The following is a 17465-nucleotide window of genomic DNA, read 5'->3' on the forward strand; positions in this document are numbered from 1 at the left end:
TTTACCTGCTGTTTGAGCCCACACAACACCTACAATAACTCTGACCAGGCTTATACATAAGGCTATTTATGGCACAATTAAGACCTGCCCTGTAAAGTCAAATCCAGTAATCTAGATTCTACACAGACTGGTGCACCATCTGTAGTTAAGTAAGTAAAGTAAACAAACAACCTCCGCATGGTAGCTCCGGAACAATATACAGACCTGGCAGAAAAGGTGGTGCAAAGGTTCGGGCAAACTGGTTTATGCCTCAAATTCACTTTATTTCAAAATGAAACGAGTAAGTGGTGTACAATCATTACAGGGCGAGTAAAAGTGTTTGAGGTTGAACGCCTGAAAGAACTGCACAGCCGATAATGGGCCAATTTCTTTAGTGTCTTGGCAACATGCAGGTTAGCTATTAAGTCATGTTATACCATCATAATCATGTTGGCTTGCTTTGTTTATTTGTTTTTTGCCACCTCTGTAGGTTTATAGTGTTTTGTCACTGAATCGTTGCAGCCAGGGTCACACGAGTTCACTGAAAAGTACTTCATTTGATCCTGTACTGAGTATAGATTGCTTTCATCCTCCATCTTCTGAGGGGGAGCAACTGGGGCCAATTGGCCAAAACACCCGGCCGGTCAGGACCACCATGGGAGCCCGGATCCCTCACTCTTCTTAACGAAGAGCCATTTACAATCAAAGTCTTAACGGCCCTGCAGCTTAACGAGGGGACTTAACGAGCTTCTTAATGAAGCCCCGGCCATCATTACCACAGTGAGCGGTGGCAGCGCTGATTGAAAGCACAGCTCCGAGTCATTCTGGAGCAGGGGAGCCCAGCCGAAGGAAACCAAATCCATTTAAAGCTGACCTCTCACCCTCATCTGTTCCTCCAAGATTAATAGGAAAGTATAATAAGAAACGCACTTAACCAGATATGATGGCTGTGGCTGCTTTGTAGCTACAGAGGTGGCACGACTTCGGAATATATATCTTTCAGCAACCTGTCAGTGTGCGAGAATATCCCAAACAATATTATACAGTAACAACAAGTGGATGTCGCCATATTTCACATCCGCTTAACTTGAATAATATTACACCTCATAACTCCTGCGTTTCATATCCCGCTGATATGCCATCAAATATATCAAGAGCCAAACAATATGAAGCCACTGGCCACAAAAGCCAAATTTACCGATGTGTCACCTCCTGCTTTGAGAGTGATTTCAGCATGATAAGCTGCCATTTCTATTTTCAGTGACGCCAGTTGTGTATGCAACACCCAGCCTCCCCAGACTCCTAAATCTCTTCAATTACTTATATTATCATAAGGTAATATGCTTATACTCCTATACTCAATTTCACATTTTTGCAATAACCATAAATCATGAAGCGAGGAGGAAAAGTACTCTGTGCCAACCTCTAAATCATTTAAATAACTAATACCCCATATACACAATTTCACATTTCTGCTGCAACATAAATCATAAAAACACCAGGAAAATGTGGGTTTTTTTCCCACAGCCGTGCATTAGCCTAATGAATGTGGTTGTCTTCCCCCACAAATCCAGCAAGTGTGTGTGTGTGTGTGTGTGTGTGTGTGTGTGTGTGTGTGTGTGTGTGTGTGTGTGTGTGTGTGTGTGTGTGTGTGTGTGTGTGTGTGTGTGTGTGTGGTCGCTATGCTTGGGTGAGGCTGAAAACGGGAGGCGAGGTTACAGTAGCAGGAAAAATTACAAACGGTTGAAAATGGGCTGGCGGCTCATGTGAAACACCAATCGGGCGCAGCAGCGCCGCCGAGCCCTGCGATTGGCCGGCGAGGTGCAATTCCTGGAACGCGTCAGGTAGAGGTTGAAAGGGCATGCAGGCAGGTGCAAGACAATCCCCCAATCTCCTCTGCAAAAGTGGAGGGGAAACTATTCATCTTCTGGGTGGCGACTTCAAAAGAACCGCAGGTCTATAGGACAACCGCGAGCTCCGCCTGCCAGGCAAATTCCAGAAAAAAGGTGGGGTTGGGGTATCGCCAGCTCTTTCATATCAGCAAGGAAGTGTCAAGCAGGGAGAAGGGGGGAGAGGGTCAGCCAATCGATTTGGAGCAGGCCCGCCGATTCAGAGAGGTGTCTGAAGAAAACGGGGCCGATCAGGGGAAACAGCAGCAGAAATTAATTTGGGACAGGGCCCATAAGAGTTCAGAGAGCCCGTTTGAAATGAAACCATGCCTCAGGGACAGACTACCTACCACTGAGATATCATTAGTTTTGCTTGAGGCTATGAGTGTTTTTATGTGTGTGTGCATGTGTGTCTTACGTGACCATTTTTTTTAACAGTCTTGCCAGGTGTGTGTGTTTGTGTGTGTGTGAGAGTAAGAGAGAGAGAGAGTGTGTGTGGTGGCCACTATAGCTTTAAAGAAAGAGGTGTAATGACTCTGAGTCTCCCTCTGCCCTGGCTGGACCTCCACTTGGCACAGTCATTGCACAGAGTGGACAAGGAGCCAAGGCGTGACTTAGAACGTGTGTTTGTGTGCGTTTGTGTGTGTGTGTGTGTTGTGTGTGTGTGTGTGTGTGTGTGTGTGTGTGTGTGTGTGTGTGTGTGTGTGTGTGTGTGTGTGTGTGTGTGCCTGTGAGAGCGAGCAGCGCCTAACCTGGAGAGAGAAGAAAGAGTTGAGAGCAGGCCAGGGAGTGCAGGATGGTTAATAGAGCAAAGCGCAAAGCCGAAGCCAACATCTACACGGCGACTAGTAATTAAAGTCAACAACTCTCTGGGCCGGCTGTGATCAGCTCTGCCTTCATCAGACGTCCTCTCTTTCTCTCTCTCTCTCTCTCTCTCCCATCTGGAGAAGCAATGGATCCCCATCTGGGCCTCAGGAGAGAGAGAGAGATACAACACATATCCCAACACAAGCGAGTGTGTGGACATAGGTATAGTAGGCTTGTGTGATGGCTCTGAAATTCAAGGGTGAGATTAACTGGGTCAGTGCAGTTGGTATTTAAGAGGTGAGGGACTCTTAGAAAATGACTGAGGTTGGGGAAAGAGGCTGAGCCTTTATGTATTAATATTTTCTTAATTTTTTAACAAGAAACCAAGCTTATCCTTCATTTAATTATCTCCGCCAGGCCGATATTATTTGTGCTCATTTTATGACTGTTTGCTCAAGGTTTCTTGTTGTTTTAAACCGTCATTGATTGCTGACTGCTCATTTGTCTTAACTGGCCAGTAGGGGAAACTAGCGAGCAAGACATACGTTGTCTGACTCGGGCCACATTTAAACTTTTGTTGTGGTTCAAAAGCAGACTTCCATAGAAATGTTTGGACTCAATGTGAATTGGAGAATCTGTAATTCTACTAAAGTTAGGCACAAAGAAAAAAAATCCCCTATTTTGTTATCCCTCCCGCCGTCTTGAATGTGAGGGAGCCGGGAGGGACAACTGAGTGAGATTCAACTCGTCTTTGTTTGGGAGAGAAGAGACAGAGACACACCTGGCGTTTTTGGTACAAGCTTTTTTTTTGCTTGACGTTTCGCCTAGCTGTATTCGCGTTGTTTCGGCAATTTGTCATTGCCATTTTTGTAGCTTCCTCTTGAATTAAAGAAGAAAATAAGAAAATACAGGCAGAGGGCAAGGTCTCTGCAGATACAGACAGCGCCACACACTTCTATTGGGTCATAAGTGATGATTGAGAGGGATTACTTTTGTATCAGTGCATTGTTTGTTAGTAAAATCCTTCATAATATACCTTTAATTGAATGACTGAATAACTCGTTTAATTACTATTGGATATGCTAACACTCAATTGAATTGATTTATTGTAACAAATTCATCACTGTTATTCAACTGTTCCTGTAAATGCTACCAAATGAAGTGGTTATTTCCAGGAAATTACTAGTATATTATTCAGAAATTACAAACCCATAAAATAATGTGTTACCAAATTAGCCTTTGCTACCCGCTTTTAGGATTTAACATCTGTCAGTGCACTTCAGTCACCACCAACTCTCTGAAGACTCAAATGATTTCACTGTAATTGCATGTGGCTTTTAGCGCTGATCTTTGTGAATTGGACTGCTTTTTGAATGAGGCTCATTTGCATAAAAGGGGACGATTTTGCACCAAACACATGCATAGTACCTCATTGAAAGACATGCAAATACCCCAGAAAGACTGAGAAGCTATTTTCTTGACAACACAATTAGAGGGGCATATTACACTTATTGGGTGCTTTGAGAATTAAAAGGTTTCCTTGTGTATTTGTGCAGGTTTAACGGCCTGCAAAAGACACCCAAACCTTTGGTGAATTCGCCCCTCAGTGTGTCTGTTTGAACTTTGCTCACAGTTTTCCAGTTCAATGATGGATTTATTACTTACATAACATGTTGGCTTTTTTTTACATCTTAATCTTTATTTACACAATTCCAGTATAATGTTATCATAACAGATCAAATTAAGCCCAAACTATGAGAATAAGATCCAAGTTCTCCTTTAACTAAAATTATTTCACCACAGTTCCAACAAAGATAATTGTCACTATGTGAAAACCCTCCCAACCACAAACCATTATAACCACATAAAACATAACCATAAAAAGCATGCAAATGGTGTTTCTCACAGGTGTGACACGAACACACGCATGCAAATGCTCTCGCTCTATTTGGACTGCTCGCCTCTCCTCTCTAATCAATGCAGACACACATAACAAAAACGGCTTCCAAATATGCAGAAGCACTCCATTGTAAGCCACACCACAGAAACAAGCAGAAACCAGCCAGCCTCTGAGGAGCACTTGTGACTTCAGAAGACAGACCTTTGTACTGTGACAAGTTTTAAATCCCGTCTGAACTTTCAATCAAACCCATTCTCGCAGCAAATGTGTGTGAAGGAGGGGGGGGTTCCCTTTTGTTCTGCACTCACAGTAAAATGTCAGGCGGTATTGAAAACAGTCTCCTGTCGCTCCTTGTTTTTTGTCTTACAGCGAGACGCGGTTTGAATATGTCACGAGGAGCAGCAAGCTAATTGTTTAGCATTGATCTGCCATTGATCCAGCATTGAAGTTTGGTTAGCGCCGATGATTGCACCTTTAATTCATTTGTGGTGGGGACATGTTGCCCTGTTCCCTCGTTTGATCTAATTCTGTCTGTCTCTGGAGGGCGCGCTGTGTGGCCTTCACTTCAACACACACCCCACACGCAGACCGCAAAGTCCCTCTCTGTCACACACACTTCCTAATAGGACATTCATTATTCATCATTATGAGACTTTTCCTTTTGCACCATAAGCTGTTCAATGCATCTCGCCACTGTTCCCTTCCTCCGCAATACATAATTCAGGGCAAAACTGTGCTTTTAGCCTCAGAGTATGCAAATCCCACTTTTGATTATCATAATCAGCTGATGTATTAGAGAGAGTGTGTGTGTGGGGGGGGGAGAGGGGGGGTTGTGTGAGTGTGTATGTGAGTGCCTGTGTGTCAAGGCTCGTCCGGGCGATTGTTTGTGTTTTATGGCTTCAGTGCTCCAATCTGGTGGTGTATACTTCACATCATATTTTTAGCCGAAGGAGACGAGCTCGGAAAAGGCCACTGGAGGCTTAACTCACTGCTGTACATTTAAAGGGCAAATCGCCCACATATATGCCACCGCGTGCCACTGCCAAGAGGAATGGCTTCTACCATCGGGAGCCAAAAGTGTGTGTGTGTGTGTGTGTGTGTGTGTGTGTGTGTGTGTGTGTGTGTGTGTGTGTGTGTGTGTGTGTGTGTGTGTGTGTGTGTGTGTGTAAAGGACAAAGAGCAATGTGCAGTCATGAAAGGGAATTTCAAACACTGTTTATCTTTTTCATTATTTTAGTTTATTATTATTATTAGTTTTTCGGAAAGGGGGGAAAATTTTTGTCAAAAATGTACATCTTCTGTTCAAGACTGTGATACTCATAGGATAAAATAGGCAATCTACCGATATTATATTTTGTAATATATTGTTTTGAAAAATATGGAACGCACAGTGTTGTACTGTTGTAAACTGTCTGTGGAGTCCTTGGACAGTATCTACTACATGCTTTATTAATACTGTGTGTCACTATAGTTTAATTATCTCAGCGCTTCTGTGTGTTTGCCTCACAGGATGCATTTAAATATTAACCTCTGTGTCTGCATCTGTCAGCAAGCCGAAGAGAAGATTCCCTCCCCCAGCTCCCATCTTCCTCCTCCTACTTCCTCACCTCTGTCACCCCCTCTTTCTCCCATCAGGTGTCACCTATCACCCGTTCACCCCTGACCCTTGCTCTCTTCTCCTGACCTGCCATTGCCGTGGACCTCGTCCTCCGCTCTGTGGCCGAGCCTCGTCCCTCTCTCTGTGGCATCCACTACCCACACCAGCTGTTGGACAAAACTAACAGTTTCCACACTGAAAAGTGTTCAAGGACTATTAATACTTCATGTTTTTATAACAATGCTATAGAAAAACTTAATGCTGCTCTAATATTTTATGTTAACAGCGAATGAAACAGCTCCGTTTTACAGAGTGTTTCAGTGTCTTCCTGCTCATTATTTTGGTTTCACAGTGTTGCTGTTGTTCACTCTCATAGCTTTTATCATTGTTTTCAGCCTCAGCAAGCAGCTGCTTTCAACAAGAAAGCTCTCGTAAACCCAGTGAATGCTGCCAGCCCAGCACCAAACAGCAGACAGACAGACGAGCTGGAGAAGAGAGGGGAGCATTTAGCAGTCAAAGAGCCAGATATTCTGTTCAGGAGTGGAGACCAAAAACAGAACTAAAAGAGAGTGAATACTGGATTTACAATTGCCAGGTTACCAGAAACACGACTTCAAATGAATGGTAATATTGCTCTGTGTCTGTTGGATGTGTAAATAGGCAACTGTTTGCCTACCTGTTCACCGTAACAAACAAAATTTGAGTAATTAAGCTAATTTAGTTTTGCAAGGAATCAAGTTTTAATGCTCTAAATAAGTAGATAAAAAATGATATATCCATGTTTCTAGCCAAATCTTAATGACTGACACTGCCTCTCAGTTAGGTAGCGTTAGCTAACAGGCTAGACTAAGATGGTTCACACAGTGTTACTGCTAAACCTGATCATGTTAGCATGACAATCACTATTTTTACATTGGAAAAATGTTATTTTTACCTGCAAAAAGCTTTGGACCTCAACTCATATCCATCCTTTTTTTTACAACGAGCATTACAGCACCATAGCACTGCATTGCTGTAGAGACAAGCAGATTCAATTGAATTCAAGCTAACATTTGATTATTTTAGCTGTATACTTTGTCTGTGTCTGTGTCTGTATCTGTATCATCTTGTAAATATGTTCTCTATACAATTCATCATCGGCAAATTCATTCTTTGAGTTATGACCAAAAACGTGTTCCTAAAATGTTTGTGCCAGATGTATTAAAATTCACTCCAGGAGTTTATGAGATATCACATTCACGAAAATGGTGTACATAATACGGATGGACGAATGGACGGTTGGATGGATAGACGAGCCGAAAACATGATGCGTCATCATCAAAATCATGTTGCTATGTTACCATATTTAGATTTCCAACTTTTTGGTGCCTTTAGTGCTGGAATCCAGTCCAAGAAAACTAAAGTTCAGAAGCTCACCCAACAACATAATGAATCACAGCACTAATGTTAACATGGGAGCTCTCTACACTAATTAATAATTGAATACTTTGATAATATCAATTTGAGATTTGTTAAAAAGCCTAACATACCACAAAGTTCATCAACTGGTAACTAGGTAGTATTTATAAGCTTACGTACAGACCAGACGTGAAAAGCAACAGTGATGATTAACTGATCAGATCTGAGGGTTGTGTCACCTTACAGCTTTCTCTCTCTCCTTCTGTCATGTGACTTCTCCTCTTCTTCAGCCTCCTTTGCCCTCTCTCTCTCTCTCTCTCTCTCTCTCTCTTGCCGTACCCTTCGCTCCCTGACTCACCGCCTCCTTCAGGGCCATGGGGAGAAGTGGAGTGCACTGTCCAGGCCAACGCATAAATATTAGCTCAAGGTCACAGAGCTCACGCTGGGCTATGCATAATCATGAATTTGACTGCTGCACAGCCTCTTTCCTTCACATGTTCCCTATGTCAAATTTATTGCACACTTGCTTAACAACACTGTCTCACCATTGCTAGACTAACCTTGAAGGGTGAAAGCCCTAGACCTATCCCTAGGAAGAAAAAAACACCCAAAATACCTCAACCATAAGGCTTATATGGATATTTCTGGTCTCCTTTGAAAGGTAAGAAGCTGAGAAAGAGAAATCCATTGTAAGTAAACCTATTATTATTACCATTACAGAGTAAATGGAGATGCAATATAAAAACAAATTATTTTTATCCTGGCCCCAGTACTAAATCTACATTTTAGAAGCAATAGCACCATTATCACCAAGATCCAATAGATAATGATGCAACAGGTTATCTTCCACTACCCTTTGATACAACTGGGAATGTAAATTTGATGAAAATAGTATAAATATTACACACAGTCATGTTACAAATAACATTAATCTCCTCAAAAACAATGAAGTAGTAATAAATACATTGGATATTGATCGATATTCATATATGACTGAAGAGCTCATCCAGGCAGATAAATGGAGACTTGAAGGGCCCTCGTTGCTCTATGAAGTTTGCATAGGTTGTCTCTGCAAGCTGAAGAGAATGATGCAATTCAGCCTTTCTTGAGATGGCTGCTTTCTCCTCCCTAAGGCTCACTGTGACTTCCCAGAATCCCCAACTTCACTGTAGAACCATATGTAACTAAAGTCTGCCCTTTTGGGTGAAAATAAGGAATTAAATATCTTATTGTGATGTTAAAATGTGAAGCTTGACTGCTTTGTTTCCCTAATTCTAGTGTTTGTGTGTGTTACGAGTTGAGGATGTGTTAAGGTGCATTAGACTGGTTGACATTTACTAGTTTCCATCGATAACAAACATGTTATTGTAGACTGATTAAAATACTTTGCAATAAGACATAGTTTGGACAACATACAAATTGGTTTATGGATCCAAAAAAAGCTGAAGAATCCATGTTTACAAAACAGTATAACATGCAGATCTTCTCTAAACCAACTACTACTAACTTCGCCACAGGGATGAATCGGTACCGGGTCCGTCAGGCTCACAATAAAATGCAATCTTACTCTCTTTTCTTTTAAACCATAGTTCCTACATGAAACTGCTCACGACAAGGTCTCTGGATTATCTAAACGGGTCATGATTTCTGCAAATAGCTGTCGAGTTGATCAATTGCATTTTTTTGGTGCACTTTGAGCATCGCAAGTCAAGGGAGTCATTAAGTCCCATTATATTGGAGGGAAGGCCAACATCTCTATGACCAAAATCTCCCAAACTAGGCAACTCAGCCCAAAACAATCTAGATTTATAAATGGCACAACAGGTAAGAGGAACTCTGTGTATTTTTGATTTTGGGGTGAATTGTAACGCACATATTAACCCAAATGTTCAGGGTTATCTACACATACATATTTTATATTAAGTTGAAAATGATGTAGATGTATTCTAAGCAGATCATACACTCTCAGAGATAATATACCGCCATTTTCACATCTGGGGAGAACGATGCTTTAAATTCAGATGCTCGCTTTGCTGATTTGTTCGACATTATCCCCGAGATGAAATGCGCGCTGTAAAGAGAAGGGGAGATTGAAAGTAAAGAAGAGAAAGGCAGGCTGTGTTCCCTTTGAATTCCGTCTTAAATAGACTCCACAGTTTCTCCTCTCTTTTCTCCCTCTTCTTTTTCTTCCTCGTAGCCTTATTCCCTCAGTCATCCCATCTATTATTTTCTCCATGTGATCCTGCACCCACTCAGCACAGAGACTCAGATTTGAATGCGGCCTCCATGGGGGCTTGCAATAAAATGGTATTTAACTGCTTCCTCCATTCTGTCACTCTTTCTCCCATGCTCTCTTGTATTTTTGCTCCGTGTAAACCAGGCCCGTCCCCTCGCTGATGCCCTGGATTCCCTGCTGCCTCTTTTCATAACCCTCTCTCTCTCTCTCTCTCTCTCTTTCTCCTGTCTGTGTTTCTGCAGCTCGCTCCAGGCCTGGTCGAGCTGAGAGGTCAGCTTCAGAAACGTGTGTGATCTCCTTCTCCTCTCCGTCTCTCTTTTTTCTTAAACTGCCTCACACATTCCTCCCCTCTGCCAGTTGTACGCTATTAACCTTTCCTCACTTTCCACCACTCTCGCTTTTCTTTCCCCTACCCATCCGCTCTGAGTATCCACATGCCATTAACGCTGCCCTTAAAGTGTCGTACATCCCCCTTTTTCTTTCTTAACCTCTCGCTGCGCTCTCTCCTGTTCTACCCCCTTTTTGTTCCGCGTCATCCCTTCTTCGTCCTCGACGGTAATCTCGCTCTCTTCTGCCTCGTTATCTCCCCCTCACTTCCCTCCCTCCAACACTGTAGTAACTCTCTAATTGCTGTCTCACCCCTGCTGTGCTCGTACCCGGAGGCTAAATGATGTCTACAGGGAGTGGAAGAGTGGAAGCACGCAAAAACACAGAGCTGTTCGCAAGGAGATGTGTTTTCTTTTTTTTTTTATCATTATTGATGAGTTCTTTGTCAGGAGGTGTGTGTTTACAGTTGCTGGCCCTCCTATTGGCACCATCACACACTCTTGTTATTTTTATATTTCTTCGCTGCATGAGTCGAAGCCTCTCTCCTCTCTCCTCCAGTTTCATAAAGGACCCTTTTATCTGACTAGTGCTATTTATGACTTTGAAGCAGGACTTACAAGCTTTCTGTCTTTTGTGATGTGTTTGTGTCATAAATTTGATTTTAAAATTGTGTGTTTGTGTCAGCTTCTATTCGGCTCAGGGGAGGTAGGAAGTAAAAGTAGCAATACGGCAGTGTGAACATACTCAGGAAAGGTTCTGCATTCAAAGTTTCTCATATGTGAGAGCACAAAAAGTATTGTCTGCAACGTGTACTTAAAGTTAAAGGTTGGCCACCGATTGTGCATGTTGTCAACAGTGGTCAATTGATACCTTCTCATCTCTTAATTCTAATACTATACAATGTTAATTTAAAAAAAAAAAATAGTTAAACAAATAAATAAATAATGCTTATAAAAGGCTTCAAATAGACCCAGTGATTGGCCCCGAAAATTCTTATCAGAGCACCCTTTGAGACTAGAGTTCTGGTTGCTATGGCCAAACCAATGAATACTGGTGCACTTTGAGCAGATATTCTGTCCAAAATACAACGGAGCACAATACATTTTCCAGCAACGTTGTTCCTTCTTTCATAAAGTTGGGGAAAGTTCCTGGGTTGCTAAAGACAGACATGTTAAGAAAGTGGTAGAGATATCCTGCTTTTAACTATGAATCAAGCTCCAATAACACAGGATACTTCACTTCCCATGATGCAACTCAATAGCACATTCAGTGTTGGTAAATAGCCACAAACTCTACGCTCCCCCTTCGTAATGCAGACTTTTTTTTTAATAATACATAACCCTGATGATATCAGAATTTTATTTTAAACTTTAGGGATTTCCTTCAGAACCACAGAAGAAATCATACCACTGTATCACAGGTTAATAATCATGTGTAAGTATTCAATGCAGAGTGACCCCTTTCAGAGTACTATATCATATATTGGATTAGTATTACAGATGCATCTACAAGCAAGCAGCATTTCAAAGTGCAGTCTTAGCTAATTCACTTAATTTAGTGTTGAAGCTTCATCGACAACAACATCATCATACCCTTTTTGTTGATTATACATGTTTTGTAAGTAAAATCTGCAAAACTAGTAACTATGGCTGTGAAACAAATGTGAAATAACAGGAAAAATGTTCCCCTCTGATATGTAACATGAAATATAAATCATTTAGTAAAAGCACTTAACCTCAACATCGCTCGTGAATGAATGTACTTAATGACTAAAAGGGGCTTTGCTGGAGTGAGCATCAAAGAAAAAACCTAACGTGCATGCGAACGTACACAGCCTCAAACACCAGCACTTAACTTCCTCGCCCCTTTTCATCACACCGCCGACTTCCTGCGAGCGCTTTCGTAATATCATGTGTGCACACGTTGCAGCCGGAGGCGTCGCACGAAGACGCGGGAGATCGGTCAATAACTAAGTCATTCGCTTTAAATGCCTCCGGGCTGGAGCAATCTTTTAACTGCATTTTGCAGAGCAATTTTTCAGCAGTGACTGTGAATGAATGATTCAACATAATAAGAGAACTAAGTATCAACGTACCTTGGGAACTGGTCGGCATTGTTTGGTGTGTCAGAATGTAAGCGTGTTTAATTACTGATTCACAGCGATGTCTGCATGCTTAATGTTCATGGTGTGCCGCAGTGTGAGCGCAACAATGTTAATTGTGTAATACAGACGTATTTCACTAACTATGAATTATGTATGCTTATGCTGATGTTAATGATATGCTAATGATGATGATAGCCTGGGTCCGTTTCCTGTTGCACTGGTGAATTACATTATGCGTGTTCGCCGACTTGCCAGGTAGCGCTCACATTTCTTATGAAAGGTGAAGCGGGGCAAGATGGAGGTGTTTCTCCCAGAGAGGCTGAGACTGCTGTATATATGTCACGTTGCCTCCCCACGCGAGGTGTTAGGGAGTTTGCATTTCAAGAGGAGAGGAAGAGAGGAAGAAAAGCTAATCAGAAAGTGGTGGATTTTTTCCCGTTTTTTTCTCTTCTTAATCCCAGCTCTGCTGAGGCGCCTTTTCTCCTCGAGAAAAATCTGTGTTTCTTTCACATTGCCTCTGCAATCACTTGAAACTCCATTACAGACCATGTGACAGCATCAATTAAATTCACAATTATCACGGGACAGAGACACTTCAGCATGAGAAAATATAGTAACATGGCATCGTCTGCGTGCCTGTGAGCGCGTGTGCGAAAATGTGCATGTATGTGTGAAGAGAGACAGAGAGAGAGAGTGTTTTTGATGCCCTTTTTTGGCAACTCTCGCAAACCTGATCAACCCTCCAAAAAGAAGATACGTAGATACACAAAAACTTAGATCTGTGATGGTATTAAAAGATTTCAAAGGCCACTCCAACAACCTCGAACGGACAGCTGGCGACTCATTGGCTGCTTATTTTAGTTTTAATACCAGCTGTTTCTTTTATAGCGCTTCCAACAAAAGTGCTTATAAATATCCATACAAAAATTATACTGGGTAGTGTCACTGTGTCAGCAAAGTTGGCCCATATCACTTTAGCAGCAGCGCCTTTTGTCTCCCATTGACATCACAGATAAGAGCCTTGGCTCTTGTTTCCAGCTTTGGTAGAGATTGAAACCAGACTGAACTTTCCCGAGATACAAAAAAACAACAAAAAACGAGCATGAATCAGTGATAGGGGGTGGATTTTTAAATAGAGTCCACATTTAAATACACAATCACACCTTCAGATGTACATGGTTTGTGTGTCTTGAGTGTGAGCGTGGACTCGGTATAGCTGACCAAGGCAGAGACACGTGTTGTGAGTCACAGGCGAGGAGTGTTTGCAGCTGATTGAGCCGGAATTTGGACCGCGTTGGATCTGGCAGGTGAAGCCGCTTTGGCCTGTGCAGTCGATTTCTTCACGCTCTCCGTTGTAGCTCTCTCTCTGTTGAAACACTATCAGGTCCCTGATAGGGATATAAAAAAATAAAAAAGCGTGTCCGCATTGATCTCTCTACCTATAGCCCTGCTGCGCCGGAGCCGAGCGGGAGATTAAAAATTCATAAGCGTATTAAGATCTATAAGAGCATTATGCATGTGTGCCGTCACTGTCTGATACAGTAGGGCCCTAATCATGCGTATCTCTGGCACCGGCGCGCGCGCACGCACGCACGCACGCACGCACACACACACACACACACACACACACACACACACACACACACACACACACACACACACACAGTCACAATAGCGTTCTGGGTGTACTCCAAGTGTCAGCCCTATCATATGGGCATGTGTGTGTGGCCTGGCGGTGTTCCCTCCTTGAGTGCCATACAATGTGCTGGCATAAATACCTGCTTGACACAGCAGATTGGCACTAATGGCTTTACACGCGGCGCCATCTGTAAGCTGGACCGTCGGCTCTTGCTCCTTCTCCACGGCCACTAACGGCGTTTCATAGCATTCAGCTCAGACCGTCATCAGTCATAGAGCAGAGGCAAAAATAGCCAAATTAAATGTTGGCTAATCATCGGCGCACTCAGGGAGACTGTGTGTGAGGGCTGCAGGCTGCTGTCCACCTGTGTGTTCCTGGATAATAAAACCTAAAAACGCATTTGTCTTATCAAGCGCGAGACACCCCCCATGGAGCCGGAGCCCTTAACCACCTTCGAATGTGCACGCATGCACACACACACACACACACAGACACACACACACCCCTACTTCTAACGCAGTGGCCTGCAGTAGCCTGCAGCGGTCACACGGGGATCATTACTATTCATTTGCTCAGCAAACTGGCCACACAGGCTTATAAATTAGCTCATCCACCACAGTCTGGTACTGAGACAGTTGGCGCATGCTTTGGACCGAGAGGGCAGCCATTACAAAACAAGGGCTCCGAGACAGCCTTCTGCCCGGTCCACGTGACCTTCGCCGAGCTGGTCCGCCTGCTCGCTCAAAGGTGTCAGGCACTGGGGGCGAGACAGGCCCAGTCAATGATTCTAATAAATTACGGAGCGATAGGACTACAGCCCGGTGTGTGTGTGTTGTGCCGGGGGAGAACGTGATGATAAATCCTGTCAAAGCAAGTGTAAATCAGTCTGAATGGAATAGCATTAGCGGGACCTTGCAGACCTCTGACCGTGAGAGAGGGGAGCTGACAGGTTTGACCTACAGGGAAATGAGGGAAAGCTCGGTCTCTCTTGCTTTCTGCCTTGAGGTGAGGATCAATGGTGGAAGGAAAAAGTAAAGCTATTAATTCTCCTGGATATGTCAATTTCCATTGGTGGGTGCAGATTGGTCCCGATCATGACCAGCCCCTTGGGCAGACGGGATCTGGGGCTTTTGTTGCGCCTCAGTAAACCATTGATTCATTGAAGTTTTAAATGCTACCTGGAAGGCACCGCATCATGCTGGAGCAATGTAAATCAATTCCAATTGCAGATTAATAACAATGCACACACACACACACACAAAACCTATGGGCGTGACTGTAGGGGTTAAATTATGCTAAGCACCTCTTGTATGAGATGTGTACCTGAGAGAAGGACCTGAGGTTATATAAGCCATGTAAGAGACTTGTGAGTGTCTTAAATATTCATAAAATAGTTCACAACCCTTTTGAATGATGAATGAAGTTGATCATTTTCCTTACCCGTCCGATGAGCACAGGTTCAGGCCCGGCGTATTCTTCGATCACAAAGAACTGGTTCCAGATCCAGCTCCTCCTGCTGCGAGAGCGCGGCCCGGTCCCTTCCATGTGGTCGTGCACCTCCTCATCCTCCTCCGCCTCCGACTCGGCCTCCTCAAACACGAGGCCCTTCCCATTTTCCAAATCGGCAGAGACTTGCGCCCCGGCGTCTTTGGCGTCATGTCTCCATTCCGGAGCAGGGTGGAGCCTCAGGACATGACTGCTGTTGACAGGTTGGTTGTCTTCATCTGCAGGGTACTGAGCTGTGCTGAGTTCTGTTTGAGCAGAGAGAACTGACTCCGTTAATGGGTCTCTATGGGGATCTGCAACTCTGCTCCCCGGTCTAACTCCCAGGGGTTGCGCTGTCAGCACAGACGGCGGAGAATCATTTGTTTCAGAGGAAACATGCAGTGGGAGATGTTTTGTTGATGGAAATGGTGCTTCTGTTTGGGTGATTATTACTTCTTTCTCGGGGCTGAGACTGACCTCGCTGCGAGGTGTTGACAGTAAGCGGACGATATGTTTGCTCTTGCCATCGCCACCATCTGATCCCTGCTTCCCCAAGTTGCCCTGCCCTTTACTTAAAGCTGGGTCGACTTCAGTAAGTGGATTAATATGATTGTTGGCTCCCTGGTCCCGATTAAGATCTGGGGTGGTGACTGGGCTTAAATAAGGAAATGCAGTCTGATTATCAAAACCAGTGTGAGGCTGAGTGACAGCCATATCTTGTCTCGACACTCTCTGAGCCTCTAACTGTCCGTGATTAACGTCAATCAAATCTCTCTTCCTGCTCCGGCTGCCCTTGCTCGGGAAGCTGAGGCTGGGTGCGCTCTGCATTTGGGAATTGACGATCCTAACAAGGTTCTCTTTCGACAGCAGCTTCAGAACCCCGTAGCTGCCGGTGAGGTTCAGCTTTCGGTTTGAATCTATGCTGAATCCTTTCCCCGGCACACCTGTGGTATGGACACCCAAATCAGGTCTGGTCCTGGATCTCGAGCCTGATTTAAACCTGGTTTTATTGCTGTGTAGATCTGGTTTATGGCGGATTGCGAATGTCTTCTCAGGCCTTCCTGTTCTGGTGGAAGTCTCAGAGTTCTTGGTGTTGTTTTTGACTTTCTTCACATCCTGGTTTAGCTCCTTGTTACTGGATAAAATGTGCAAAGTCACTTCTTTTTTATTGACAGAGTCTACCTCACGTTTGGGCTTGAAAGCTTGCCTCTCCTTGATAGCCACCGATGATGCACCATGACTCTGCAATATTTTGGAATGAGTAAAAGAGCCGGTGTCACCCGCCTGCTCGTGACCTATCAGGTTCCTAAGAGTCACCACGGGCATTGCGTTGGCGTCCACGCTTGCGTCCCATTGGTCTGTGGCTCTGCTCTCCCCTAGCTTCAGCATGTGCGATCCGCCCACTCCTCTCCTCCGTACGATCTTACTGGCTGATGAAACTCCCAAAAGCCCCTCCCACAGGCACAGGGAAACCAACAGGAGCAGATTTCGTGTAATCATCTTGTCTTGGGGCGAGATGTCCTAATTTGATCGAGGTTTGCTGTGAGGCAGGCCTTGTTTTCCGGTTGTCTTCATTCTCTCCTCTGTTTTCCCTCTTTTCATACCCCACCTCTCACTCTCTCATTCCGTGCCCTTCACACTGAGCTGGAGGGCAGGTGTCAGTCAATCCTTCTCCCTTTCCTTTTTTTTTTTTTTCTTTGCGCTGCCCTAATATCTTCCTCTATCTCACCAAGCCTCTTTCTGCAGTTTTTTTCCCCACTCCTCTTGCGTGGCGTCTCATTCAGTTTCCCACGGAGGGTTGGACACCCTGAGAATAAAGATAAAGATAATTAAGTCAAAACTCTAATCATTGCACTGTGTTAATTAAAAGTGGAGCGGCATAGACAGGTAGGAGAACTCGCAGATGAGCAGGCAGGACGGCCCTTTTAGCAGAGCAGCAATCACATTTTCACAAGCACAGAGGGCTTTTTGGGCCCAGAACACACATCCATTCATACCTCCATAATGACCCAAGTGTTTTTTCTCATATCTATTAGATAGACGGCTACAAAGTTATCATCTTACATGGAAAAAGATATGATAACACTGTGAGAAAACGCTCTGA

The 17465-nt window shown here is 43.8% G+C and overlaps 1 protein-coding gene across 1 annotated transcript in view; it reads right to left on the reverse strand.

Moving 5' to 3' along the window:
* Nucleotides 1-16687, reverse strand: part of LOC129088820 (cadherin-2) — an 84781-nt gene extending 68094 nt beyond the window's left edge. Inside the window, exon 1 of the mRNA XM_054596053.1 lies at nucleotides 15317-16687. Coding sequence (XP_054452028.1) covers nucleotides 15317-16687 — 1371 coding nt within the window. The remainder of the gene's footprint in view (nucleotides 1-15316) is intronic.
* Nucleotides 16688-17465: the final 778 nt, after the last annotated feature.

This window comes from Anoplopoma fimbria, chromosome 3 (assembly GCF_027596085.1).
Source record: "Anoplopoma fimbria isolate UVic2021 breed Golden Eagle Sablefish chromosome 3, Afim_UVic_2022, whole genome shotgun sequence".
Classification (NCBI taxonomy): Eukaryota; Metazoa; Chordata; class Actinopteri; order Perciformes; family Anoplopomatidae; genus Anoplopoma; species Anoplopoma fimbria.